The sequence below is a fragment of the Pyrus communis genome, chromosome 17 (genome assembly GCF_963583255.1).
Source record: "Pyrus communis chromosome 17, drPyrComm1.1, whole genome shotgun sequence".
In the NCBI taxonomy this organism is placed as follows: domain Eukaryota; kingdom Viridiplantae; phylum Streptophyta; class Magnoliopsida; order Rosales; family Rosaceae; genus Pyrus; species Pyrus communis.
Window position 1 is genome coordinate 19,083,140 of NC_084819.1, and position 27,431 is coordinate 19,110,570.

General features: G+C 37.9%; 4 protein-coding genes across 4 annotated transcripts; 2 read left to right on the forward strand and 2 right to left on the reverse strand.

Moving 5' to 3' along the window:
* Window positions 1-4,269: 4,269 nt before the first annotated feature.
* LOC137722897 (vacuole membrane protein KMS1-like) lies at window positions 4,270-8,012 on the forward strand. Its single transcript, XM_068462010.1, has 8 exons — window positions 4,270-4,480; window positions 4,951-5,150; window positions 5,370-5,448; window positions 5,679-5,978; window positions 6,358-6,515; window positions 6,681-6,797; window positions 7,073-7,252; window positions 7,497-8,012. Exons 1-8 carry the CDS (start codon window positions 4,429-4,431, stop codon window positions 7,698-7,700), a joined length of 1,290 nt encoding a protein of 429 aa, XP_068318111.1. The 5' UTR covers window positions 4,270-4,428; the 3' UTR covers window positions 7,701-8,012.
* Window positions 8,013-8,085: 73 nt separating this feature from the next.
* LOC137722898 (F-box protein At1g55000-like) lies at window positions 8,086-9,390 on the reverse strand. Its single transcript, XM_068462011.1, has 2 exons — window positions 8,874-9,390; window positions 8,086-8,654 (listed from the first exon to the last, which is right to left on the reverse strand). Exons 1-2 carry the CDS (start codon window positions 9,291-9,293, stop codon window positions 8,271-8,273), a joined length of 804 nt encoding a protein of 267 aa, XP_068318112.1. The 5' UTR covers window positions 9,294-9,390; the 3' UTR covers window positions 8,086-8,270.
* A 596-nt stretch (window positions 9,391-9,986) lies between these two features.
* Window positions 9,987-12,596, reverse strand: LOC137722810 (protein AUXIN RESPONSE 4-like). The gene is made up of 2 exons (XM_068461905.1): window positions 11,371-12,596; window positions 9,987-10,530 (listed from the first exon to the last, which is right to left on the reverse strand). The coding sequence occupies exons 1-2, from the start codon at window positions 12,580-12,582 to the stop codon at window positions 10,291-10,293; spliced, it is 1,452 nt and encodes a 483-aa protein (XP_068318006.1). The 5' UTR covers window positions 12,583-12,596; the 3' UTR covers window positions 9,987-10,290.
* A 477-nt stretch (window positions 12,597-13,073) lies between these two features.
* On the forward strand, window positions 13,074-18,227 carry LOC137722596 (aminopeptidase P2). Its single transcript, XM_068461638.1, has 13 exons — window positions 13,074-13,506; window positions 14,361-14,486; window positions 14,687-14,806; window positions 15,060-15,335; window positions 15,512-15,684; window positions 15,818-16,063; window positions 16,161-16,312; window positions 16,517-16,707; window positions 16,804-16,912; window positions 17,006-17,160; window positions 17,304-17,396; window positions 17,674-17,754; window positions 17,928-18,227. Exons 1-13 carry the CDS (start codon window positions 13,183-13,185, stop codon window positions 17,997-17,999), a joined length of 2,118 nt encoding a protein of 705 aa, XP_068317739.1. The 5' UTR covers window positions 13,074-13,182; the 3' UTR covers window positions 18,000-18,227.
* The last annotated feature ends 9,204 nt before the right edge of the window (window positions 18,228-27,431 follow it).

A 27,431-nucleotide genomic window follows, 5' to 3' on the forward strand; every position in this document is an offset into this window, starting at 1 on the left:
TCTAATGGTTGCAATTGTAGTTTGCCTTTCAATTTACATTGTTATAGTTACTCTCTTAAATGGTATCGGAAGAATCAAGAACACTAGATAACTTAGATTAGTGTTGTAAATTGTAAATTACCAGTCAAGGGTTATCAAATTATACAAGTGCGACAAAGTCTATAGCCCATGCTAGTCATTAACTTGATCTAAAATTCGAAATGGAACAAGAGAGGCTGCGGAGTTGTTGGCATCATTTTTTTTTAATAAAGATAATGAATTAATTAATATGAAATTTACATAAACAAATTCAAATTAATTAAAATATGATGGTGGAAGAAGTGATCACCGCGACTGATCTATTGAAATTTCCACTTATTGGAAATTGCTAACTCTTATTAAAAGAAAAGAAGAAGAAATTAACAAATATTTATGCTAATTTAAGAAGGACCATATCTCTGCAAGTAACGGAAAATGATATTAACGAATCTAGAAAAAGGGTAGATTGACTTGACAGATAAGATCATGTGACCAGTAGTTGTATCATTGAATTGAATTGATAATTTGATATTCCAAAAAATAAAAAGAGAAAAATAATTGAATTGATTTGGTATTGGCATACATACGTATGGACCCAAAAGGTCCAAGACATGGGTAGATATGGACAATGAGATACTTGTCCTTCTCATTCACTTTTGACTTCAACAATATCATATGCCATGATAGCCTATGGGCCACATATAACTCGATGATACAAAATAAGATAAAAGTATTCTTTAGTCAAAAGGTCCGACTCGTGTTTTAACCCGTATATTTGATTTTTATAATTGTTAGAATTTTTATTTCAATTTTCAGTCGTGTTCATATTTCGTATTACTCAATGTTATGTACAATTGAATAAAATATGAAAAAAAAAAAAAGTAAACACAATTTTTGTATTGTTATTATACAACACAGTTTGGTTTGTACATACCAAATCGTACAAGCAAAATCCTTAATTAACCAAAGTTTGCAAGTCGGAAACGTTGTTGAAAAATTAGGGTTAGCCTATTCTTATGAGGAGGACTTGCAATGATAAGTCGTTTGACATGATAGATCGTCATGGCTTGTGGTGATCCTCATTTATTCCATTCAATGAATGTCTAGCAATTATTTTATTTCTTTTGAGGTGAACATTTGTTAGGCAAATGGAACTTCAATGAAACAAGATGAAGAGTCATCAGTAGCATGTCTTTGGGGCAGCCTGCTAAAATCTTTTCGAAGAAAATTACGTGGAACAAAATTTTAAAGTAAAATAAAGGCAATTAACATGAGATTTTAGGACGATCATCTCGAAACGATAGGTCCCGATCCGGGAGACTAAAACGCACAATTAATTCTGGGAACAACTCCATCCACACTTCGAGTTTTTAGTACTCTCTTATTCAAAACTAGCTGCAACAACACGAGTACAATGAAGTTAAACAAATAGAGCAAACAACAAGAAGAAGAACAACAAAGCATTATCTCATTAATGAAGTTTGCTGTATAAATACTAAAATAATACTGTGTTGAAGATCAACACCAGTCCAATTGGTGTTTGGATTCTAAAAAAGTCTAACAAATACAAGCAGCAAGCTTGGAAGGCAGAAGCTTCTAGAGGACTTTGTCCAGCTGCAAATGAACTAGACCATTCTAGTTCAAATCTGCATGTTAAGTCGGTGGGCATGCATAACATGCTAGGAAATTCTAGCATCATTTAAGCAGGCAAGGCTATTATGCATAGCTTATGTCGGTGGAGTGCATAATATATTAATTAGGTAGAAAGCTCTAGTAATGCTTAAGTCGGTTAAGTTCACCTATAAATAGGTGAAGTGCTATGCTAAAGAATCAACCAATTAAGTAAGAACCAAACAATCAAGAAGACTAAGTGAGAGTGAGAAGTAGGAGTAGTCTTGTGAAGAGTGTGAGTGATTTAGAGTTTGTTTCTAGAAAGTGAGTGAGTGTCATAGCTTCTAAAAATATCGTTGAGAGTTTGTGTTGTAATTTTTTGTAAGTATAATACAAGTAATTTCTTTACTTGTGTTGTTTCTTCAACATTTATGTTAGAGCTGTGTACTCTAATTTTTCCTCAATACACTGTACGCGATTTTGTGTCAAATTTTCAAGTTAAACAAACAGTGAGCACCATTATTTTTTTACCACGCCATACCTACAAGGGAATGGCCTTTGCTTTTACTGCAACCCTTGAGATCTGCAACAGCAATTCCCTACATGGATGTTGAAAGTCTAAGGATCTGGTAATTATACGACAATCAATTCTATTGGATTGAGTAATTACAATTTGTATATCTTTTTCGTCAGAACATTTTCTTGGTAGGGAATAGTTTCAAAAATAAAGAATTAGACGATATTACTGAAGAGGACGATGTAGAACGCATAAGAAACCCTAGAGGAGGATGGCTAAGGAGACATGGTGGTCTTGGGGCTAGAGAGGGAGGAGGAAGCCATGAGGGAGAGGGACGAGACGGGGAAACCTAGATTACTAAGGAGGAGAAAAGTGGTGGCAGCAATGGCAGAGGCGGGTCATTGGTTGCCCTTGATCCTAACAACTTAAAAAACTCATGTACATTTAGTTGTTTGTGTTTTATATTTGACCCTTTTAATAAGACTTTCAACCTCCTCCTGCTACTTGTTCTATTTTCTTCTATCATATTTATCTTCTTTTCCTCTTTTATTGTGTGCGACTCTATTTGACCCCTTTAAATAGCTAAGACTTACAACCTCCTCCTACTTATTCTATTTCTTCTATCATATTTGTCTTATTTTCCTTGTTTCTTGTGTGCAACTCTATTGGGCGCACCATGTGCTCAATGAAATACCTTAGTTGACAAGCCAATGTAGTCATCACCATTACTCTATAGTATCATGCATCTACCCTCGACAAACCTCTACAAAAGTGGTTGTTGACATATGTTGGTATAAGCTTTCAACATATGTTGACAGGAATTGGTAGATGCTTATTAGGGAAATAGGCCAATAATGCTTTTTTGGTTGATATTATAACTCTATTATTTGAAGATCCTGGCTCCGCCACTGGATGGTAGTGTGGAAGGTGGCGGTGGCAGCAGCAGTTGAGGTGCCATTTGTGATAGTCATAGTAAAATAGCTGACATGATTTTTTTTTTAAAGCTCTAGCTTTATGTTATACGTACATTATGTTTTTATTATTTTAGACTATGTTCTTGGGAAACATAAAACATCTATTTGTTGTCACACTAAAAACTTAGGCTAAATCTTGTATTTTGTGTTTTTCGTTTCCTGAGTTTGATTTTCACCATCACATAAAAATGTGATATCTGAGATCACATTAGCCATCCTGCGGCAAGCCTCTCTCCACGCTTCGGGGCAATATTTAGTTTCTGCTCGTTCAAGAACAGTGACTTCTGGCAGCCATTTCGAAAGTATCACTAGCTTCAAACAATGAAACACTGAAAAAAACAGTGAGTTCTGGCAGCTACCGGGGACTGGGGCAACGCCTTCAACTCTATATGGCTGAGAAAACGCGTTTTTTGAAAATTTTGATTAAAGATGAGTCTGCTTTCTACTATTTTAGACCTATAATTAAATTTTTTTTTTCTTTCTCCATTTGACAATACAATTTTAGGCCTATTATTTTTAAGAAGCTGCTTTACAAAAAATGGAAAACTAACTAAATGTTCAAAAAAAATTTAGTTTTAATGAAAAATGACAAATAAAGGTGTAGTGAATAGTACTAGAAAAAAAGGTAAAAATGTGGTTTTTCATTAAGAGTGAATAGTAGCGAGAGTGTTTCGTTAAAACTTCCAAAAAGAAATTAAGCAATCCCAAATCAGTATGTCAGAAATCAGAATCATGTTTCTTCGGGAGCATTTTTGCTCACCACCATTTAGTGTGGTGTATGCTCATCTCCATATTTATCACCATTATATGAGTTTGAATATCGAGATTCGTGTAGTAAATAGACACAAATCTCAAAATTCAAACTCATGTAACGGTAATAAATAAGGTGATAAATATATACCATACTAAGTGGTGGTCAACAACAATGCACTCATGTTTCTTCTTCATATCACATTGGGGATAAATCAACAAATAATCAAATGATGTACACGTCACGACTGTCCAAGTCAGCATAACGGAAGAACCTGAATTTTGATCCAAGTAAGAACTACACTACACGTGGCACTTTCTGAGAGCTGTTCAGAACGATTCCACATGCTCCCCGCCGCACCAAATTATTCCAAGTTTCCAACGACCCGGGTTCTTGGCCGAGTTTTGCCACGCAAAACCGTGCTCTCTCTCTCTCTCCCCGTCCCCAGCAGCTCGATTCCAACTTTCGCGCTCTTCGGATTCTCTCTCTACGAATCCCTAATTTCCAATCCAAATATCCCAAATCGCACGTCCCGATTCAGCTTGTAGGGTTTCTGAATGGATCCCACCGACGCAGCCTCGTCGAATTCCACGGATTCCACCATCTCCGGTGAGTTAATTCGCAAGCTTCATCAATTTTTTTATTTTTCAAATTTTCTCTGCAATTACACATTCACATTGTGGGTGTGTGCAATTTTAAATTTTCGGAAGCAAAAATTATATGAATTAACTAATTTTATTTTTAATAATTTTGTTTGATCTTTTTAGTAATAAGATTGAGGAGCTATTCAGCTGAGCTAATTACAAAAGGGGAAATCAAATGGAAACAGAAAGTTTCAATCTTTTTATTTATTTTTTAAATAAAAAGGGAAATTAAACATTTATGGGTAGGTAAATGAAAACAAAAAGTTTTAGCATTTAAACTTTTAAAATGTTTAATCAAATCCAATAGAGGAAAGTGGTTCAATTTGTTTTCTATTATCAGATTGCATATTTGAAGGTTGTATGTAATTTTTACTTAGCAGAGCTTTGATTAATTATGAATTCCAATGCATGTTCTCTGATCTTTTAATTTCGCAGGACTCCGTTTGAAGCATCACCGGGAACTTGAAAGGTTAACACTTACAATGCAGCCGCTAAAGACGTTAAAGTATTTCAATTTGGCTGTTGGCCAATATGTTCGGCGGTTCATGGCGAAAGGTGGTTGGTTTGTGCTTCTAATTATGTTAGCAGGAGGTATAGGAGTGATTACTATGACAATTGGTGGACCTCAACGAGAGGTATTAACTTCGTGGGAACATTTTTCTGTAGGTGCATTTAGATTTTTAGTTAGAGTAACCGATATTTCATTGATTTAGATTGCCTAGTTTTGTTTGTCTAAGTTGTTGAGATAAAGATTTCCCATCAATGTTGCGTTGTATTTGCATTAGTGGGCATGTTTCTTTCATAATGTTGATGATTTAAAGGCTTTATTGATTTTATGATTGATCGCAATGCAGCATGTTTGGGAGCTTATTCGTTATCTCCAATTTGGTCTCTGGTGGCTGGCTCTTGGTGTAGCATCATCAATTGGTCTTGGTAAGTATGAGTTATATTCCGAATAGCATGAAACTGTGACTTTCTGGTCGATGGATTTGACCTGGTTCCAAATTCTCCTATAGAATCTTACTTGCTTTACAAACTGAACCAAAATGCATAAGATTCAGAATGATACAAGCAAATCATTTTCTTCTAAAATAATGTTGTAGAGAAGAATGCACTTCTGAACACAACTCTGAATGATTTTGTTATATCGCTATTCTATGCAGGATCTGGTTTGCACACGTTTGTGCTGTATTTGGGGCCTCATGTAGCTCTTTTTACCATGAAAGCCGTGGACTGTGGCAGAGTTGACATAAAAGGTGCCCCCTATGACACCATTCAATGGAGAAGTGGTCCTTCATGGGTGGACAGAGAATGCTCTGAATATGGCGCCCCCCTATTCTTGTCACAGCATGGTTCAAGGGTTCCTCTTAGCAGCATTTTGCCTCAGGTTCAGCTAGAGGCTATTCTATGGGGAGTCGGAACTGCACTGGGAGAGCTTCCTCCGTATTTCATATCAAGAGCTGGTAAGTACAAACAACAATCTATGTTCTTACAGTCACTATTTAGGTATGTTCTCGATCAGCTCTGTAACCTTTGTTAAGTTGTAGTAAACAGTTTATAGTCAGGAACAACCTGTTCGAAAAACCTCATCTAGTCTAGTTTTATCATCACAATAATCTATATGCTTATTTACATCTATGCATATCAAGAAGATATAGTTACCAGTCACCTTTAGAAATATTTTTTGGTACTTCTTTCTTGGCCCTTTATAAGTCCGGATCATTTTCCTGATTGTTTAACATGATTACATACTGTAAGGGTGAGTGCGTTGGATAGTTTAGAAGTTTCAAATCACTAATTTTTCCCTGAACAAAATTTTGAATCTCTCTTTCTTAATTGCAGCTAGTATATCTGGTCAAAAGTTGGAAGTCATGAAAGAGCTGGATTCTTCCTCAACTGAAGGTAGTGGAATGGTAGCTAACCGCCTCAACCGGATGAAATCATGGCTTCTTTCGCATACACAATATCTGAACTTTTTAACTATATTAGTTCTTGCTTCGGTAATTTTTCTTTCTTAATGCTAATTATACCCGTGGTGTTGCAACATTCTTTGAACACATGTTACACTTAATTCCCTTTTGCAGTGCACTATACTTCTCTTTTTTATTTTTTTCTTAAAATTGGTTTTAAGACATCTTAAGGTGCTTCTCCAAAATAATTTTCAGGTGCCCAACCCTCTATTTGACCTTGCTGGAATATTGTGTGGACAATTTGGCATTCGGTTTTGGACGTTCTTTCTAGCAACATTGATTGGAAAGGCATTTATTAAAACTCACATACAGGTTTTGCTAACTTGTAAACTCATACTGGCACAGATTTTCTCTTGTTATTTTGTGGTCTTTTGCTTCATTTATAGTGAGTTCTAAGAACTGTTTCTAAGAAATCCGTGCATCACGGATTGGATCCTGCTCCATCCAATCAGATGTTTAAACACGGTTTTGATTTTATTTCTCCAGAACATGCTTACCGAGGTTCCTTTACTATTTTAAAGTTACTTGCATTGAACAATGCACGAGTTTACATATATTGAAGTGGTTATGTTGCCCTGTAATTGCAGACAGTTTTCATCATCTCAGTTTGCAACAATCAGCTTCTCGACTTGGTAGAAAATAAATTGATTTGGTTGTTTGGCTTTTTCCCTGGATTTGGTTCGGTTGTGCCCGACCTCATCAGCAAACTACATACTGTGAAAGACAAGTATGTACACGCCTCACCTCCAGTCCCCTCAAACAGCAAGGTAGTGTTTTCTGAATTACGGCTTTAGTATCCATATAAGTTGTGTATAAAGTTCATTTCCGACAAAAAGTGTTTGGGTATATTTTGGACCGAAAGTGGGGAAACATAATCCATTAGCTAGTTGGTAAATTGAATTCTGTATACATGTTACTGAACCTAAGGATTTTTGTACTTCTGTTTCGAGTACTTAATAAACGACTATGCTTGTCCTTTAACATATGTTTTTCCCCATTTTCTGCTTTCAGGAGAAAAAGTGGGACTTATCATTTAGTTCGATTTGGAACACAGTTGTGTGGCTCATGCTCATGAACTTCTTCCTCAAGATTGTGACGGCAAGTGCACAAAGCGTTCTCAAGGAAGAACATGAAAAGGAGTTGACTGCATTGTCCAGCAATCTGCATACATCCAAACATAAAAGTAGCGCCGGTTGCAGCCAAGCCTCTGATTGAATTTTCCGGAGGCTGTTCCGGTTTGATTTTTTTATTTTTTTTTTCCTTTCCCTTTTCTGGTATTCACATCATCGGAGTTTAGCGCAGAAATTTTTGTATCTGCCATGATTACTTCTCCCGTAGCTTCCACCCGTTTATCTCTGTTTCAGTTTGTACATATAAAACATGAAATGAAACATAGGTAAACCCGTAGAAGTATCTACATGTAGTACAATTTATAGGGGGAAGTTTATCCATGCATTTATCGGCGATCTTGATCTGCCTTTGTATCTGAGAAATCTGCCCATTCTGGGAAATGCAATGGAATAAAGTCTAGTCTCCACCTTGTTGGAGGAGATTCTGAGTTCAAATTTCATGAACGATAGTTGTTAATCAAAAAACGAAATGATGAACAAGATTCTCTATTTAAATCCAAAGGCATTGTGCCAATATTACAATTACAAATAACAGGCCTTGCACACATTTGAATTTGATTCATTGGCTGATAGAACAAGCATTACAAGTTGAAATTCACTTGGCAGAAGCGCTACTGGCAGAAGCGCTTATGACAGAAGCAGTCCCGGATGAGCCCTAAGCAAAGCCGGGGTGAGTGTGGGTCTCCCACCTAAGGTCCTGGGAGAACTGAGAGATTGCAGCTCTTGGATCCCCGCCGGCAATGGACAAGTAGTAGTTCACAGTTGCATCATCTACTTGCAGACTTCTCCTCAGTGATTCAACCACTCTTTTCTTGGTCTGCAAGACAGAGCATGAAGAACTGCTGCTGCCGATGGTTTTCGGGTCGGGGCCGCCTTCCAAATACAACACAGCCACTTCTCTCTTTGCATAATTATCCACTTCTACATAGCAGGTTGCCTCCGAAAGCATCTCCGCGTTGCTTATCGGAATCAGCAATCTCTCCCGAGAGTATATTCCGTGCTCGCTCATCATGTTGTTCAATCGTTTTATGTCCATCACCTGAAAGAAATCGAATTAATACTACGTTTGGGCTTAAAAGCACTTCCAGTTGCTTTTCCAAGAAGCATTTTCAACAAATATTTCGACTTCTTTTTCTTTAATAAAAGCACTTCTAAGTAGTGCTTCGTACAGAAGCATTCCCAAACTGGCCTAAAAGTGTTTTGCATTTTCATTTTCTCGGCAATCAAACAGATGATAAGAACCAAAAGGCATGCGTACCTGGACGGAATACTTGACGGCGAGGCTGGCGACGCTGTCGCCGCGGACAATCCGGTGCGAGATGGCGAATTTTCCGATCGAATTGTCTCTCCAGAAGCTTAAAGACGAGGGCTTTCCAAGCACCTCCTTCAGATTCCAAGGGGACTTGAAGGCTTTATCGACGATCTCCTGATCGGAGGCGACGGAGTTCCAGACTCGGCAGACGCAGCTGGAGCGAGCGAGGTCGGGAATCGGGAGCTTCTCGAAGATGAGGCGGAGGGTGTCGCGGCAAGTCAAGGCCGGGAAGTGAGAGTTCATCGGGGATATGGTGGTGGTAGAGTCGGAGTATTCGCCGAGGGTTTGGGTGGAGGTGGTGTCGGCGCCGGCGTTGGGAGGATTGTGGATGTAGTCGTCGTTTTCTTCGTCTCCGCAGCAACCCATCGTCGTTTGGGGGAGAGAGAGTTCAAATTAGTTTCGGTCAATAAAACAGAACCAGCTTCTGCCATATTTATTATTTGTTTTTTTAACTGATGAAATTTTATCTAGGCTTGTTTTTTATTTTATTAAATTTTCCTTGCTTTAATTATTATTATTATTGTTTGTATGAAATATATTTTACAAAATTATAAATTTACTAACGACCCACAGTCAAGTTCTATAAAAATATGACCACCACTCGATTATTTTTAGGCGTTTGAAAATTAAGAAACAATGCTTAGCTTAGTAGTGTTCTAAAAATCAGCCTAGGCGGTGAGCGGTGACCAACCGTTTTGATTAAGGTCAAATTGTTTGATAAGTCGGAAAATAGATACTATTTGTATGATATATAATAATTTACTCAAATCTGCTTAGCCCGCCTAAACCCCGCCTAGACTCTAGACCCTCAGCTTGCCGCCCGATTACCGCCTAACGATTTTTAGAACCTTATATCTTAGGCGTCCATTTAAACTATCTAACAGTCATCTAAGGTGCGTTGTTGTAAATTTTCTTTGTAATATTGTGCTTAAGTTTTGTTTTATTTTGTTTTGTTTTTTTTTTAAGTGACCCTTCAACCAGATTACAAGGACCAAAAATCTACTTTCCTCATTACATAAAGTGGAGAAAAATTTAAATGGGAAAAGAAGGAATGGCAAACGAAAATTATATGGGAGAGAGGAATCAGCAAAAGACACTACAAATCTGCAAATGTGAGGTCTTACTACATACCTATCAACCAGCTTCCTTTCTTAAATTTAGAATACAAAATACAATACATCAATACATCACAGCTTCATAGATTCAGCAGAACAAACGTCTTCATCGACGAATCTTGTATGGCAGATAAAAATTTCTGAGCGTTGATGGCAGAGCAAAAGGATTAGTCCAATGGCCAAAAATTGAATTTCTACCTCAACTGCATGCTGACTTGGGAAAAAAGTTGAAAACAAAATAAAACTCATCAACTTGCCCATCCATGACCGTGGCCAAGACCGTACGCATCAGGATAACTAGCTCCGTGACTATGATGGTGGTGATGCCCATTGCCATGGTCATGGTGATGATGATCACTACTTTTTGCTTCATCAAGCATCTTCTGAATATGCTCGGGGATCGGCTCTTCCTCAACCTTTCTGACAGTTGCAGGCAATGAGGACATGAAATAAGCAATCTTTTCAGCTACCTCATCAGCTGCGTCCTCCTACATTAACCAAAGAAAAAAAAAAAAAACAGCTCATTGGAACTTCCACAACCGATGAGTGAGAAGACCTTGCAACAGAGGAATTTCTTGAACTACTTGTCAAGTTGTTCAACACAATACGAAGTTGACCCATAAAAATGGAAATTAAAATCAAACTCTTTAGCTTTAAAGTAGGAAACATCATTTGGTATTTTGAGTGCATTAATAGCATCATATTGAATGTTAATCCAAATACACTGCATATCGTTGAGATGAAATTTGTCAACATTCTTTTTAATCATAGATTTGTAGTTAAGTCCAAACAATGTTACGTCATTGAACTCAGTCTAATCCTGAATTTTCAAAATAATTGCTAGCTTAATAAGTTGTAACTATAGTACATATTCTGTATAGTCAATGCTGTAGATTCAAGACTTAGAAGCAGAAGCCTTTTAACGTTGCCATAAACCAACCGCCAGCTTCTTGACTTACAATATCTGGTTACATTGATTTTAAATCAAGGCTAGCCATTCAAAACCTAGCCTCGTCCACCCAGCAACTGATGCTGTTCTCTGAATATACCATTAGATCCTAATCTTCTATCGCAATTTGAAGTCGTATTATTCTACTTACATGCAGTACAAAGACAATTTCAGAATACAACAGAGACATTGTCTGGTGTTCACCGGACACAAGTTTAATTGCTATATGAATTTCACATTTTTCTACCATTTAGAATTTGTAAAAGTATTATTATAAGGAAACCAAGACCTAGCCAAATGTATCCTAAATATTGAGATTTTCGGTCTTATCACATACAAGAAAATCAAGCGGTAGTTCATAAATATATCGAATCCTCACCTGAGGCCACCGCCCACCGGAATGCATGACAAAATTTGCCTGTGGAAGTGCACTTGCAACACGGTTTCCTTCTTCACTCCATTCCTTGGACCAACTGCTAGACCAAAGCACCTGCATTGGCACACCTTTCAATCCATCCGAGCCGCCCCACTCTGCTATATCAAAGCTATGATTCAACTTCTTTCCCATTCCAACAATGGCTCTTGTCCCATCCCTACCCTTCAATAGAAGTCTATGCGAATCAACATCCGAAACATCAATCCCCCTAGAGCAACTCAACCTAATCAACCAAGTATAAGCATGTGAAAACCTCAGCACAAACTCCCTAATCATTGGCACTCCAAAAACCCACAAAGGCAAAGCACCTGTCGATCTGGGTGAGGTATCAATGAGCGTTACACTCCTCACCGATCCCGCATTTTCCAAAACCCAATTTGCAACCATCCCCAAAGCTGAATCATGCAACACCAAATGCACAGGGGCCAAACCCGTCGTCTCAATTACCTGCCCCAACACCTTACCAATCTCATCAGGACCCATTTCAATTGGCCTCAAAACCTTCTGCTTCGAACCCCGAGCTTCAATTTCTTCATACGGAATCTGCCCTGTTTCAATTATCTGATCAAATGCCCAAAACAAACCCTTTTCCTGAATTTCACCATACACATTCCAAAATCTCCCTAAAATCCCGCTTTCCCCCTCTCCAACCTCCACCACCGATTTGTCCGAAAACCCGTTTCCGGGCAAATCAAACGCAACTGCACAAACCCCTTTGGACCGCAAAGATTCAACAACTTTTCGAAAAGAGTAAGAACTAAGCCCCAGGCCATGAACAATAACTACATTTTCCGATCCTACAGAACCTTTCTCAGTACAAAAAATTTCAACCGGATTCTGATTCGGATGAGTTTGTACCTTTATGGTGCGACCCTTCGAGTAGTGCTGGCGGAGAGCGGCCGGCAGGCTCAAAAACCAAGACTTTGGGTCCTGCGTGGAGATAGAGGAGAGAGAAATGAAGAAGACGGTGACGAAAGAGACTATGAGAGTGAAGTAGAACCAAAAAGCGAAAGGATTTTGGGCGTTTCGCGGTGGCTTTGGCATCGGCGATGTGGGTTTTGGTGGTGGAGTTGGCTTGATCTCTTCTGGTGACGACCGCTTCGGTTTCGGGTCTCGGCGGTGCTGGTCTTCGTCTTTCTCTGCGATGGTCACCATCTTTTTGGGTTGGTTTTTGATCAGCGGAGTAGAACTGAAAAGTAAAGCGAGAGAGAACGCTTGTTAGAAATAAGAGAAAATTGTAGAATTTTTCTCTTAATTTCAACTGCGATGGTTCCTCTATTAAAAAATTATGACTATAGATCGTTTAACATATTAAAATATGTAGTTATAATTATTTACTTATTTTCGTCATTTTCGTACAATTAAATTAAAGTTAATGAATTATTACTCTAATTAGATTAAAGTTAATGATCATTTCCTTAATAGGTTAAAATTAAGAGACCGTTGTTATTTTTCTCATCTAGTTTTTTATATTTATTCATTGATTCAGTCTTACGTGACTCGTTCTAGGAAAGTTCGAATAGAATTGACGAAAAAGACTATAATTATACGTTTTAATGAATTAAAAAATCAATGATCATATATTTTTTTGTTTGTTGAGTTCTTTTAGAAATAAAATGAGACAAAGAGTGAAAGGGAGGCAAGAAACGACAAGTCGTTGTTAATCGCATCTTCTTCCCTCTTTGTGTGGTGACTGATAACTGACGCTGTTCTTTCAACAACTCTTTCCTTCCCTCTCCCCTGAGTTTTGCTACGATGCACTCACTGTCATCACAGGCAGTGCGCCCTCTCTCCTTGCCCTTCGCCCGCTCTCACTACTTTCGCCGCTTCCTTCCCCTCTCGCTCCCCATTTTCCACAATTCCAAGTCCCACCCCAAAATTTTCACTATTACTCCAAAAGCTCCGGTCATGACGATCCAAAATTGCTCCTCCATCTCTGCCAAGCCTTCGTCGGAGCTCCGAAACAAGCGATCCAGTTCGGATTCTTCCGACGAGAAGCTACGCACCCTCCGCCAGCTCTTCTCGAAGCCCGGCGTCGGCATCGACGCCTATATCATTCCTTCTCAGGATGCTCACCAGGTTAAATTTCGTTGCTTTTTGGGTTTAATTTGAGGTTTTACTGTTCATGGAGAATTTAATGGCTGTAGAATTTTATTGTGCTTTGTTTGGCTTGAGCTATTATACTACGAATTACGAGCTTTTAAATTTCTGAATTTTGGATTTTTTTTTTTTTTAGATTGTGTGTTGTATGTGAAATTTAACTGGGTTTTGATTATTTTGGAGCTAATATCTTGCATATTGTTGTTTTGTTTCAATTTTATAGTTTTCGTCCACTGAATTTTGGATTTTTTTCTTGGATTGTATGTTTTATGTTGAATTTAACTGGGTTTTGATTTTTTTGGAGCTAATATTTGCAAGTTTGTTGCTTTTTGTTTCAATTTTACAGTCTTGTTTTATTGACTAGCTTCCTTTTTTCCGTTTTTATGGTCCGGGATGGTGCGGTGGTTGTCAAATTCACTTGGGATTGTCAGCTTGAGCTATTGTTTCCGAAATTTCGAGATTTGATTTTACTTGTACATTTATTTTCTGTACAATTGTAGTTTGATTGGTATGGTGTGCTTTGTGTTGTGCGAACTATTCAAGTGGGTTTTTACTGGTTGAAGCATTTCAATTGTAAAATTAAAATTTCGTTGAAGTTTTTCTTTTGTTTGCTATATTGGGAGTTATGAGTAAAACAGAAAGAAAATGCTGTAGTTCTTTTCGCCTGTAGGCGTATCTAAGAGCTTCAACATTATTTATTGCTTTGTTTCACTTCCTAGTTCCTATGTATTACAAGAACCAAACAGTCTTAGCTGCTGGATCTTATGTTCATTTGGCATATAGCTAGAGTGGCATTGAGTTCTTATATACTATGTTACCTGTTTTGTCTGCAGAGTGAGTTCATTGCTGAATGTTATATGAGGAGGACCTTTATATCGGGGTTCACAGGAAGTGCTGGAACTGCTGTCGTCACAAAGGATAAAGCTGCTCTTTGGACAGATGGGCGCTACTTTCTTCAGGTATGTAAAGATAAAACATCATTTTGATGCTTGTTGTTATGATGGTCTCTTGTGTTACTATGTTTTTTCAATCTGCACATCGTATAACTCAATTCTTTAGAGTTTTGTTTTTGGTGTGCGGTTGGGACAGTGGTGTCTCTTTGTGTATCATCTGGGCTGAGGTGTGATTCTTAACAGCTTTTACTATTTCCTACTATTAGGCTGAAAAGCAGCTGAGCTCTAGTTGGATTCTCATGCGGGCAGGTTCTCTAGGAGTTCCTACGACTATTGAATGGTTGAATAATGTTTTGGCTCCTGGTGGGAGAGTTGGCATCGATCCTGTGAGCAATACTTATCCTCTTTAAATTGATCTTCAACATGTCTTTTCATAAGTTTCTATCACTAACGAACACTACTGTCTTTTTGACTTGTTGAACTACTAATTTTTGAAATGTGGAATTTAACTACCTCTCTGATATTCATTTTTATCCTCTGAATTACAATTAGCATCTTTAATTATTAATTTTATTTTCCATTTATCATACTTGCTTTATTTATAATGCCACCTTCTCCATCATATGGTGAAGGGAGCAGTTTCTGTTTTCTTCTGAGGCTGCAGAAGAATTGAAACAAGGTATTGCAAAGAAGAACCATGAGTTGGTTTTCCTTTATGATAAAAATCTTGTGGATGAAGTATGGAATGAATCAAGACCGAAGCCTCCAAACAAACCAGTGAGAGTACATGATCTCAAGTATGCTGGTGTAGATGTAGCATCAAAGTTGTTGTCTTTGAGGTCGGAACTTGCTGATGCTGGTTCATCTGCGATAATTATATCTATGCTCGATGAAGTTGCCTGGCTATTGAACTTGGTAATACCTCTTAACATCTCTGTGAGATTTTTTTGGCAGAGACATGCTAACCCTGGTTGTCAGCTATTGTCTGAGCTGCCAAACGAGGCCTCAAATTATGATTTGAATTTATCCATAAATACCTGCTTTTGTGTTTAATTTATTAATTCAAAGGATGTGCTAAATTTCTTTTGCAGAGAGGAAGTGATGTTCCGCATTCACCCGTTATGTATGCATATCTGATTGTAGAGATTGATAAAGCAAAATTATTTATGGATACTTTGAAAGTGAGCACAGAGGTGATGGATCACTTGAAGAAGGCAGGCATTGAATTGTTGCCATATGACTCCATTCTTTCTGAAGTAGAAAGGTGAGGTCTCTGATTTGTAGGCTGTACCAGTCGGGCTATTTGTGATATTGCTTTATTTGAAATTTGTATTATGTTACCATCTCAGTCTTCTCAGACCGTCGTCGATAATAGCAAACCTACTTTTCATTTTCAGTCTGGCAGCACAAGGGGCTAAAGTTTGGATGGATATATCTTCTCTTAATGCTGCTATTGTCAACACCTTTAACTCTGCTTGTGAAAGATATTATGAGAGCCTTGAAAGTAAAAGAAAAAGTAAGAGTGACGACTCAAATGGTTGGTCCGGAGGACCGACTGGAATTTATAGAGTGTCCCCTGTTTCTTTGGCAAAGGCAGTTAAAAATGATTCTGAGTTGGAAGGCATGCAGAGTTGTCATTTAAGGTAATTTTTTCTTCCCTCCGAACATGACTATGTGTTGATAATCATATTTGTCTGCTTTGCATATCATGGTTTGGTTCCCTTCTTTTTTGATGTGCAGAGATGCTGCTGCTCTAGTGCAGTTTTGGGTTTGGATGGAGGAGAAAATTAATGAGAACGTGAAATTGACTGAGGTAGAGGTTGCTGAAAAACTTCTTGAATTTCGTTCGGCGCAGTCTGGTTTCCTAGATACAAGCTTTGACACCATAAGCGGTGCATGCCACTTCCTTATTTTTGTTACATTTTTTTATACTGTAGTTCTTTGAGGTTTTTACCTTCATTGCCATAGATAAGCATGCTCTTATTTCCTAAGCTTACTACTTGGATATTGGATTCCGCTTTTCTTTCTTCTTTTGAAGTTAGTAGTTCTTTTTCTGGTTTCTTCAATGCCTTACAATGTAAATTATAATATTCCAGGTTCTGGTGCAAATGGTGCTATCATACATTACAGAGCAGAACCAGATAGCTGTAGTGTTGTGGATGACAGGAAACTCTTCCTTTTGGATAGCGGAGGTCAATATGTTGATGGAACAACTGACATAACTAGAACTGTACATTTTGGTGAACCTACCTCGCGACAAAAAGAATGCTTTACCCGAGTTTTGCAGGTATATAATTAATGTACTTTAGTATTCTACTCCTAACACTGACTAATTTGATGCCCTGATTGTCTTTGAGTTTTCTGATAGAGTTTGCAATTGCAGGGTCATATAGCTCTTGATGAGGCAGTATTCCCTGAAAACATGCCTGGTTTTGTGTTAGATGCATTTGCTCGATCTTCCCTTTGGAAGATAGGACTGGATTATCGACATGGTATTTTCCTTGAATTTCTATCAAATTATCATTAATTTTTTTCCTTTCTGAAATGAGCTCGGTTATTTTTACTTTTGTCTTTAACTGTGGTAGGAACTGGGCATGGTGTGGGAGCTGCATTAAATGTTCATGAGGGACCTCAAGGTATTAGCTTTCGATTTGGAAATATGACTCCATTACAGAAGGGCATGATTGTTAGCAATGAACCTGGCTATTATGAAGACCATGCCTTTGGCATTCGGATTGAGGTACCCCCGCCTCCCTTCTCTCTCTGCACATTGTATTTGTAATATTGATGCTAATTTTCCTTGTTGCTCTACAATCAGAACGATTTTATGCTCATTTATCTTCCACTCTTGTTCCATACTTCCACATATTCATCTTCATACAGAATCTCCTAGTTGTGAAAGAAGTCGACACACCAAATCGTTTTGGAGGAATTAGCTACCTGGGGTTTGAAAAACTCACATTTGTCCCGATTCAGGTATGCATTTGGTTACCTAGTAGTCCAATTGGTTATGACTTACGAGCATGACCTTTTTCAGTGAGTGCCTGACCAATACATTAGTGCTTGAAACCTTTTAGTTTGCCTTGACTAAGAAAACCAAATTTGAAGTCGAACAATCCCCCTATTCACACTGGCTTTTACTTTTAGCATGGCTTTGGTGTTGGAACGGCCCTAACAAGTTCATATTAGTGATTTATTGTTAAAGAAGGGATGGTTTCCATGGTTTTCTTTTCATACGGTTTTTACCATGCAGGCTAAAATGATCGACTTATCTTTGCTTTCTGCTGCGGAGTTTGATTGGCTTAATGATTACCATTCACAAGTTTGGGAGAAGGTTAGTACAGATCAAGAAAACCATTTTTCTTTCGAGGGTTGTGTCTATATTGAATAAAAAGCTCATGTCGGGTGTGCGTGTTTGTGGGTATATAGTTAATTTATCTTGGTAATATCATTAAGTCGTTCTGGATTCGGGTTTAGATATTAGAACTAACTTTTAAGGTTACGCAGGTCTCCCCTCTTGTGGAGGGTTCTGCTCGTCAATGGCTTTGGGACAACACAAGGCCGCTCGTGAAGCAGTGATTCGTATTTCTATCCATCAGTCTCTCTTCTCCCATGTTGTACCCTTTTATACACAAGAATAGTAGCTAGCCCCAACGATAAGACGATCAAATATGTATCCTTGTACATAATTTGCTCCGGAGGCGGTGATATTTCTCAAGATTATTGAACTGTTCAATTGAATTTAGTAGTGTACTTTTGTATTTCAAGCACTCATAAACTAATTTCATGCAAAATTACATTTAGAGATTTGTTATTGGCATAAGAACTCCAAAGATCCTTTGTTTTTCTCAGACCCTACTCAACATGCTTTGCCTTTGTAATTTTCCAGAGCATTGATAGCGAATTCGAATGCCACTCTTCTTCTTTCGTGATCAATCGGCGTCAACATCGTCGTACTTGGATACATTCGATAACATATGGAAAACACAGCGAAAAATGACACATGTAACGCAGTGGGATGATTAATGGCAAGCAACAGTAATACAATGCCGAGGAAGATTGAACCTGCGATCACAACGAATATGGCAAGCCAAGCAAGGTTAGAGCATCTCCAACCGAACAAGGGTTAGAGGGCTAGCCCTTTTACCCTCCAAGATATTAATATTTTAATGATCAATATAGGGTCATATTTGCCTTCATCTCCAACCGAGGGTCATAGGACTCGTTTTAGCCCTGTCACAAAATACCGTCTCCAACCGAAGACCAAACATAATTTTTGTGTTGGTTAATGTTATTTAATGTTGTTTCATATTGTTTAATGTTGTTTCATGTTACTTAATTTAATTTAATGTTGTATAATGGCTTAGGAAGTTATAGGAAACAAAAAGTAAAAATTTGTTAAAATTTGTTAAAATTTTTTTTTCAAAAATAACGGCTAGTTGACGTCAACTAGCCGTTGTATTTGAAATTTTGGCCTATCATTCCTGTTGGATATAACCGACATGAATAAGTACAATGCAACCGACATGAATAATGAAAATTCTGGCCCGGCCCGGGGGTAGCTGGCTAGTTGAGTTGGGCCAGTCGGTTGGCCGAGCCATTTGACCTAGCCTTCGGTTAGAGACGATTTTCTAACTATTTTCGACCCTCTGATCCTCTGGACACTTCGGTTGGAGATAGTCTTACATGTTACCAATGCAACACCAGCCATGAATGCCGCGAGCATCCGCGAAAGAGCTACGCCTAATATTGGTAGTCCAACTTTTGCTCAAGCATAACTCATATCACCCGTTTGTGGCCATGGAAGGGCAATTGCGACGGTGAGGGAGCTACACATTGCTATGGTGTTGCATATCAGGAGTGTTTGGAATGGCCAATTTGTCACCAAGTTGACTTGCCTTCGTCGCTTCCCGAGCTCGAATACCCACATTGGCACAGTGAAGCCAGCGGCAAAGGTTACAGTGCTCACGAGTGTTGACAGTAGCAGGTAGGGGCGCAGCCATGAAGGGCCCAGAATGGTCCCGAGCCTACCTGTTATTTTTTCATATAAAAAAAACTAGAGTTATCTCTATGATTTCTAATAATTGTGAATATGTGATGATTCACATATTCGTAAAAATCATCATTGTCACCGAGCAAACAAACATCAAAATGGGACCAAAAATCTAGAGTGGTTGAAACGATAACCAGATGATGGATGAGATGATGGCTGAGAGATGGATTTGCGCACGAGTGTGTTGCAACATTATTGCATCGTTTGTTTACATTTGTGAGAGGCCCCTCCTATTGCAACATTTTGTGGTTGACTTGAGTGATGATCTTTATAGAAATTAGGAAGAAAATCATTCAAGGGCGAATTTATACATTTGGAAATAATTATAAAAAAAAACATATTAAAGTTTGAGAAATGCTAGCAACTTTCTCATTTCAACTCTCTCAATTCTTTTAATGTCACGTGTGCTCTATTAGCACTCAAAGCTATAATTTTAATTACATTAAAAATTCTACAATTTATCTTCCCTTGTTATTATAATTAAAATTTTAGATTTTCAATTAAAAAATAATTAACTTTTTAGTCTGCGTGCTAGTAGAATACCACTTGACATAAGTAGAAGTGAAAATGTTGAATAAGAAAGTAAGTGAGAAGGTTGCTAACATTCTCCTAAAGTTCTAGAAATAATTTCCATAAAAGGATATGGTCTTTCAATCTTTATGTCTTAATCAAGAAAGTGTTAAAAATATCAACCATTCGAACTACTAAGGTGTATAATTTCATAGGCTTTTGTTAATCACTTTATGTAGCATGCGTGAAGCTTACGTTTTGTATTTGAGGATACTAATGTGAGAAAATTAGAACGCTTTGTTGCCTTATTGGAAAGTAGAATATCGTTCTTAAAGAAATCATAAAAAATATAATATCGCTCTTAATCTTTTTGTATTACTCGTAAGAGTGTTAAAAATTAAAATAAGTGTTAAAATGTGAACCATTCAAACTACTATTGTGTATAATTTCATTAGGCTTTCGTTAATTGTTTACGTAGAACCACACTTCACGGTTTATTTTACAATTGAGTAATGCTAGGCACACTAATTTTTTAGATTAAATTTACAAATCATATGATGTGTCACCATTAGAAAATAAGTACGTTAATCAACCCTTATATAAGTTCATTAGGCTTTCGTTAATTGTTTACGTAGAACCACACTTCACAGTTTATTTTACAATTGAGTAATGCTAGGCACACTAATTTTTTTGATCAAATTTTCAAATCATATGATGTGTCAACATTAGAAAATAAGTACGTTAATTAACCCTTAAGTAATAATTTAATCATCAATAATCACGTCATATGGTTACAAAAATTTAATTTAAAAGTCGATCTTCCTAATATTACTCTTTGCAATTAGTTCTACTAATAAACGACGTGAATGTTGCGTCCTTTTAAACGGACGACGTGAAACTAAGCGTGGGTTTGCCTTCTTACCGACTGGGCCTATTGGGCCATTTCAAAGTGGTCCAACAAGAAAACTTTTTATAGCCGTTAGAAACACAGAGCTCCCTTCCATTTAAACCGACGGGTCAGATTCACCCAATTCAAACTTCAATGCAATCAAAACATTCCCCTCACAAATCCCTCCGGTCCTATAAACTAACGGTCTCTGTCTCTCTCTCTAGCTCTCTGAGATTTTCGTCTAAAATCCACAACCCTCTCTCTCTCTCTCTCTCTCTCTCTCTAGAACTCGCATTCTTGCTGTGATCCTAATCCATGGAAGGTACTCTCTCTCTCTCTCTCTCTCTAGAACTCGCATTCTTGCTGTGATCCTAATCCATGGAAGGTACTCTCTCTCTCTCTCTCTCTCTCTCTCTCTCTCTCTCTCTCTCTCGCACTCCAGTTATTTCTTGTTTTTGATTTAATTTCTTGTTAAATGGTCGAGAGAGCACCCGGAAATGTTTCCCCAAAAGTGCAAGGACGTCGTTCCAAATCACGACTCCAAGCCCTCTTCGACCTCTGACGCAGGTTCGTGCTTTTGTTTTATTTTATTCAATTTGCCCCCTTTTCTAATTTTTTTTTGAATTACAAGAAAATGTTGAATTTGAGGTTCGGATTCGATTATTACTGCTTCTTTTAATTTTTATTTTATTTTCGAGTCCTAGAAAATTTAGAATTGGGAAATTTTCTGATTCGAATTCACCCCTTTTTCTTCAGTTAAAACCCTAGAAAAAATTACAACCCAGTTGGACGATGACGTGAGCGACAAAGGTGGGTAATTTCTGCAATCTTTGGTTTTTTAATCTTTAATTTTCTGAAAGAAATTGGGAATTTTTTTTTCAACTAAACTGTTACACTGTTAATTGAAATTGAGTAGTTAAGTTGTAAGAAAATGGAAAATTTTTGGGGAGTCGTTGAAGTCAGGCTCTGATTATATCATTATTTTCAGAATGTACTCCAGATATTGCTACCAAACCCTTCGAGTGAGATTCTGATTTGATTGGTGAGAGTAGCACGTCGAACGGAACTCAAGAAGGTTCTCCATGTCAGATGGTCCTTCCAGTTTTGCAGAAGATCGCTGATTTGTTAATGTCGCTTTGAGGAAAGCTTAGAAAGTGATTGGAAGCATTTGTAAATTCTTTCTGTTTTGAATCTTTCGACAAATTCACTAAACGTTTATGGTTTTGTTCTTATGCTTTAGGACTTGAAGAGAGAGCATACTGCCTTGTCTGATGAAGTCAAGCTCACTACGAATTCCTCGAGTGAACCTTTTGTTTTAATCACTCACAATTATTTTCTAACTTTCCTTCCTCTCTTTGACTGTAATTGTTTGTTTAGGGATATCTAGGTATTGGACATGAACTTTTAAAGAAGAAGTAACTGATTGAGCTTAAAGGCAACGTCTGAGTTTTCTGCAGATTTAGACCTATGAATCAAACTGAAATTTCAAGCCGATCAGGTTCCGTTGTTGGATTGGAATCCTCCCTAGACAATGGGTTGCAGGTCATTTGTTCTGACTCCTCTAAAAAGCAGTTCAAGTTTGACCATGTCTTCAGACCTGAGGGCAACCAAGGTAGCTGAGAACTCATGCTGATTTTGTAATTGCACTGTCTAATACTCAGCAGTTGATTGTTTAAGATGAATAACTTTTAGCTAGAATTTTGTATCATTCTTGCTGAACTTTTCAAATGTGCAGAGGCTGTTTTCGCTCAAACGAGACCTATTGTGAGTTCAGTGTTGGATGGCTACAATGTCTGCATTTTTGCCTATGGACAAACTGGAACTGGCTAGACCTTTACGATGGAGGGTACTCCTGAAACAGAGGTGTTAACTTCATGAGATATGAGTTATGCGTTAATATGCTAGAAGTCAATAATAATGAGAAAATAAGGGACCTCTTGGTCGATAACACCAATCAATCGACAAAGAAATGAGTTTTCTTCTGCTTAAATGTTAATTGAGTAGACTTTGCAACCTTGCATATAGAAAATTGTTTATTTGAATCAAGTATCAACATCGCATAGTTTTAGGCTCTTAAGATGTTGAAGCAAATTGCACTCTGACTGACAATTGACATCCTTACTTAGGAATTATCATAGAAACTTGGACAAATAGGTTATATTTAATCTTCACTACTCCCAACACTTCGACGAGTTTAAATGCTTTATAAGTTTTCAAATGTCTAACATTTTCTATGTTTTATCTTTTAGCAATCTTAAGAATCTCAGTTGGAGGATATATAACTGCTGCTTCGTTGGAATTGCTCTGGTATGCTTTCTGAAAACCCACTTTATAACTGTTGCTTTCTGTGACTCTGCTTAGAAACATGCATAGGAGTTAACTGCTAAATAAACAAGATTAAGAATGATCTTAGAGACTTGGCAATTCGATGATAGGCTAGGAACCCATATCTGCTTGTCTGCTTTGCCTGTCCTCTGCGTGAAATTCGAGTGCTTTGAACTACTTAAATTTTTTGGAATATGATAGTCTTAGAACTGTTGTGGTTGATGTGAATGAATGAATTGTTGCTGCATGCAGGATCTAGTTTTTCTTTATTTGCCTTGCACGTCTTAGATGAAATAGGGCCGCCTTATATGGACGATTGCAACCTGCAAAAGCCCAAAGTTTTTCAATCACTAACTTGTTTTTATCAACTTAGTTTTTCACAATAGAAGTTTCTCTAAGCAAAATTTTTCTTTGAAAAGATAAGAATTTTATCCAACAGGGCAAATGCTTTTTCTAATTAAAAAACACACTAAGCAAATTTTATTACAAACAAGGATTTTCACAGCTAACAATTTGTACACACAAAAAAATAGTTAAAAATACAAAATTTTAAACTAGTATCATGAAAGAAAACAAAACTGAAAACGAAATGTATCTTTTGGATGTTTTTCAAGTTAGTGTTAGAAAATTGGGTTGCTTCCCAATAAGCACTTGGACTGATTGCCCACTCGTGGACAACGATCACAAACTTGACACCAATTATTTGCATTCTTGAAAAGTGAAGGCCAAAACAACCCAATTTGCAAAATCTTAGTTGTTGTCCTCTTTAGCCCAAAATCTATATCCCAACTGGCAATTTGGGAGGTTTTATCGAAGCCCCTCTTCTGCTACTTATTTTCCTCCTTCAAGGCCCGAGCAGTATCTTTAGGCCATAGCTCCAAAACAGCTTGAAGTTTCTTTGTGGCAGTAGCACTCACCTACCTCCCTAGGAGCTTGTTCCTTTGCTCTAGCTTAACACTCTTCTTTTTTACCGTCTTGACGGTCCTCCTGGAAGCCCTAAGGTCTCCTTAGCTACCAAAGCATCACGAAGCCTCTTAGGTCTCGCTCGAGTTGAACACTTTGCTTCTTTTCGAAGCAAAGGTGTCAAAGCCTTTGACATTAAGCAAAGAGAGCCTTTTTTTTCTCAGAGGAGCAGAGGCACCGACTGCTAGTCTTTTAGGAACCAGGGCTTATGGATTATTTCCAACTGGGCGTTTGCCCGAAGATCTATTCCTCCTAGCGCTGAAATGGTGCTCTACACGTACCGAGGATAAGGGCCGTGACTGCTGAGCTGAACGCCTAACCTACTATTGTCGACCTAGTCTTTTTCCCCATAGCTCGGCAAACAATCTACTTGGCAAAGTACGAAAGAGTTAGAAATGAACAAGTAGAAGTGAGTCCATTCAGATTAAGGACAAGTATTGAGAAACCATGCAATTTACTTCTTAGAATGTCAACGGCTTGTAAACATGAGTCAGTTAGGATAACGGTAATTGAAATTTCTCTAGAAGACAAAGAAGTGATGACCACCAACTAAAGCTTATTTTCCTCGAAGAAGGGGATCTGCCTAGACCAATCAACTACAAAGAAAAAAAGGGGAAAGTTGTATTTAAGTTAGAAAACTCATAACAGACCACGAGACACGTCAGATAAGGTCAAGGCAAGGGAAAAAATCGGCGTGGGTTATGACACGATGGACCCGCAAAGGCAACCGAACGTTAGATTTGAAAAGCTCAACAAAAAAGGCCACCCAACCGTGTGGTGGGTTGCTAGGTTTTTCCCCTACAATAGAGGCTTGCAAGATGACATTACAAAGGATTTATACCAACGTCTCAACTCTTCTAACCAGGCACCTGCAACCAAACCTGGGGGATTTGTAATGCGCAATGCTCGAATGTGATCGGCATAGTGCTCCAAGTCTTCTTCGCTATAACCGAAAATAGACCCTTCCATAGGAACAGACGTAGTAATTCGTTAAGTCCACTATTGACGGTTGGGTTTATGTCTTGGAAGAACTGAAAAAATCGTTAGAGTTAGCCGTGTTGCTACTAGCTGACTGTTCATAGTCATTATTAACTTTGACGATTAAATCTTCAATTATGCCCCTATGATGCAACAGGACGATCAGAAAGATAATCATCAATGTAGGATTTAGTTTCTCATTGACACAATTGCTTAAAACAAAATAAGGCATTACATTAATACTAGCACCGAGGTCACTTAAAGCACTTTTAAATCATAATTCTCAACATGCAAGAGGTGGTGAAACTCCTTGGATTTTTCTTTTTCAATGGCAACTTACTACACTACATTGTTCTGTTAGAATCATTTTCTCGAAGTTCACATGTTTCTTCTTGTTTGTAACAACACGTCATTCAAAAATGGTAGGTTGATTTAAACATTCGTCAATGTTTGCATGAAGTCCTTCAATTACTGATCTTTGACCTTCGGTTTTAACCTCTCAAGGTATGGAAGCAGGGGATCATAAACACGCTTAAGCACTGGTTTTGGTGCTACTTTTTGTATGATAACTTATTCCTATTAAGCCTTTCAATATTATAAGCCCAGCAGCCAATTTGAATGCCATGTGAGAGCAACCAACAGAAAGGAAAATGAAGGTTATTGCTTTGTTCTCCATTTGTGCAATCATTCATCCATTGTAGCACATCATCAACCTTTCTTTCCTTTTATCTTGGGCTCCAATTCTGCTTCAACTCGCTCCATAATCTCCTTATCAACTTCCCCTCAGAAGCGTACTTCAGAAGTTGGGTGTTCTCTGATTTGTTCACCAAGTGATTATGCAACACTCTAACCTGGCAATTGAGCATGGATATACCACTGGTAAGAATATAAAGAAAGGAAGTTGTCTTTAGTAAATTCCCTGAAGTCATTATCTTCCATATAAAAAGAAATGAGACTTATCATTCTTAGTTGTTGATACTCTGGTCACTTGGTGAGGATAATATGTAACTAGATAGAGATAGAGAAGCAAACACAAGATATACGTGATTCACCCTAAGTCTGGCTACATCCATGAAGTAAAGGAGTTCTCATTAATAGTGCAGGGTTTACACAAATACATAAGTTTAAGCATAATTATTATCAGTGGATTCTAATGACTAGTTTAAGTACAATAATGACATTAGAGATTAATTGTAGGAGAATGGTCTTCCTTTATAGTTGAGAAGAGTCTCCAGCTTTTGTTCGTGGTTGATGTGGGACTCTATGAGCTTTATTCTGATGTTGAGAAGAATCTTCATGCTATGATTGGCCTCCTAGTTGGAGGGAAATTCTTGTGCTTCGGCAGGGGTGCCTCAACATGAACCCTTTAGTGGGTCCTTCAAGGTATGAAATTGACCGGTGCTTTTTAGTTTCGGAATTAGTCAAGTATGGTACAGACAGTGCTCCCCTAAGTTCCTGGGGTGAGGAAAGCTTCTCGGTTGGGGACTTGCAGAATCCAAGTCACTGAGTAATCACAAAACTTCTGAGTACCGAAGTGTAGTTACAGATAGTAGTCCCCCAAGTCTCCGGACGAGAAGAGTTGTTGAAGGAAGTGCCTTACTTGTTGCCAATTTGTCAAAATAGCAAAGCTTTGTTTTTGATATCACACACATTCATATATGCCTCAACCCAAAAATATTTCAGACTTAGGCTTTGCCGTGCCCTTATCCCTAACAGTCAGCACCCAATTTCGAAACCTAAGCCTTATCCTTTTTCCCTGTCGTCCATCCCTCATTATCTTCTTCCCTATTTCTACCCACAACTTTGTGCAACTCACCCTTAATTGGGTGTAGGCTTATTCATTGTAGGTTTTTGTTTGGACATATAACTTGCATAATTGAAGCTATTCGTAGGACACCATAAATTGATTTTGCTTCCACGCTCTTGCTCAAAAATGTGGAAGGCTTTTTGAATTTTTTTTGTTGAAGCCTTCGGTTGAAGCTTGTTTGAAGCACATAAATAGATTTTGCTTCCACACTTTTACTCAAGAGTTCCACACTCTTCCTCAAGAGTGTGGAAGCTTTTTGAATTTTTTGTTGAAGCTTTCGGTTAAAGTTTTTTTGAAGCACATAAATAGATTTTGTTTCCATGCTCTTGAGCAAGAGTGTGGAAGGCTTTTTGAATTTGGGTATGGGAAGATCTCCCACCTCAAGGGTGTGGGAAGCTCTCTCCCTTGGGTATGGGAAGCTCCTATCCCTTCAAGGGTGTGGAAAGCTCATACCCTTAGGTGTAGGAAGCTCACTCCCTTAGGTGT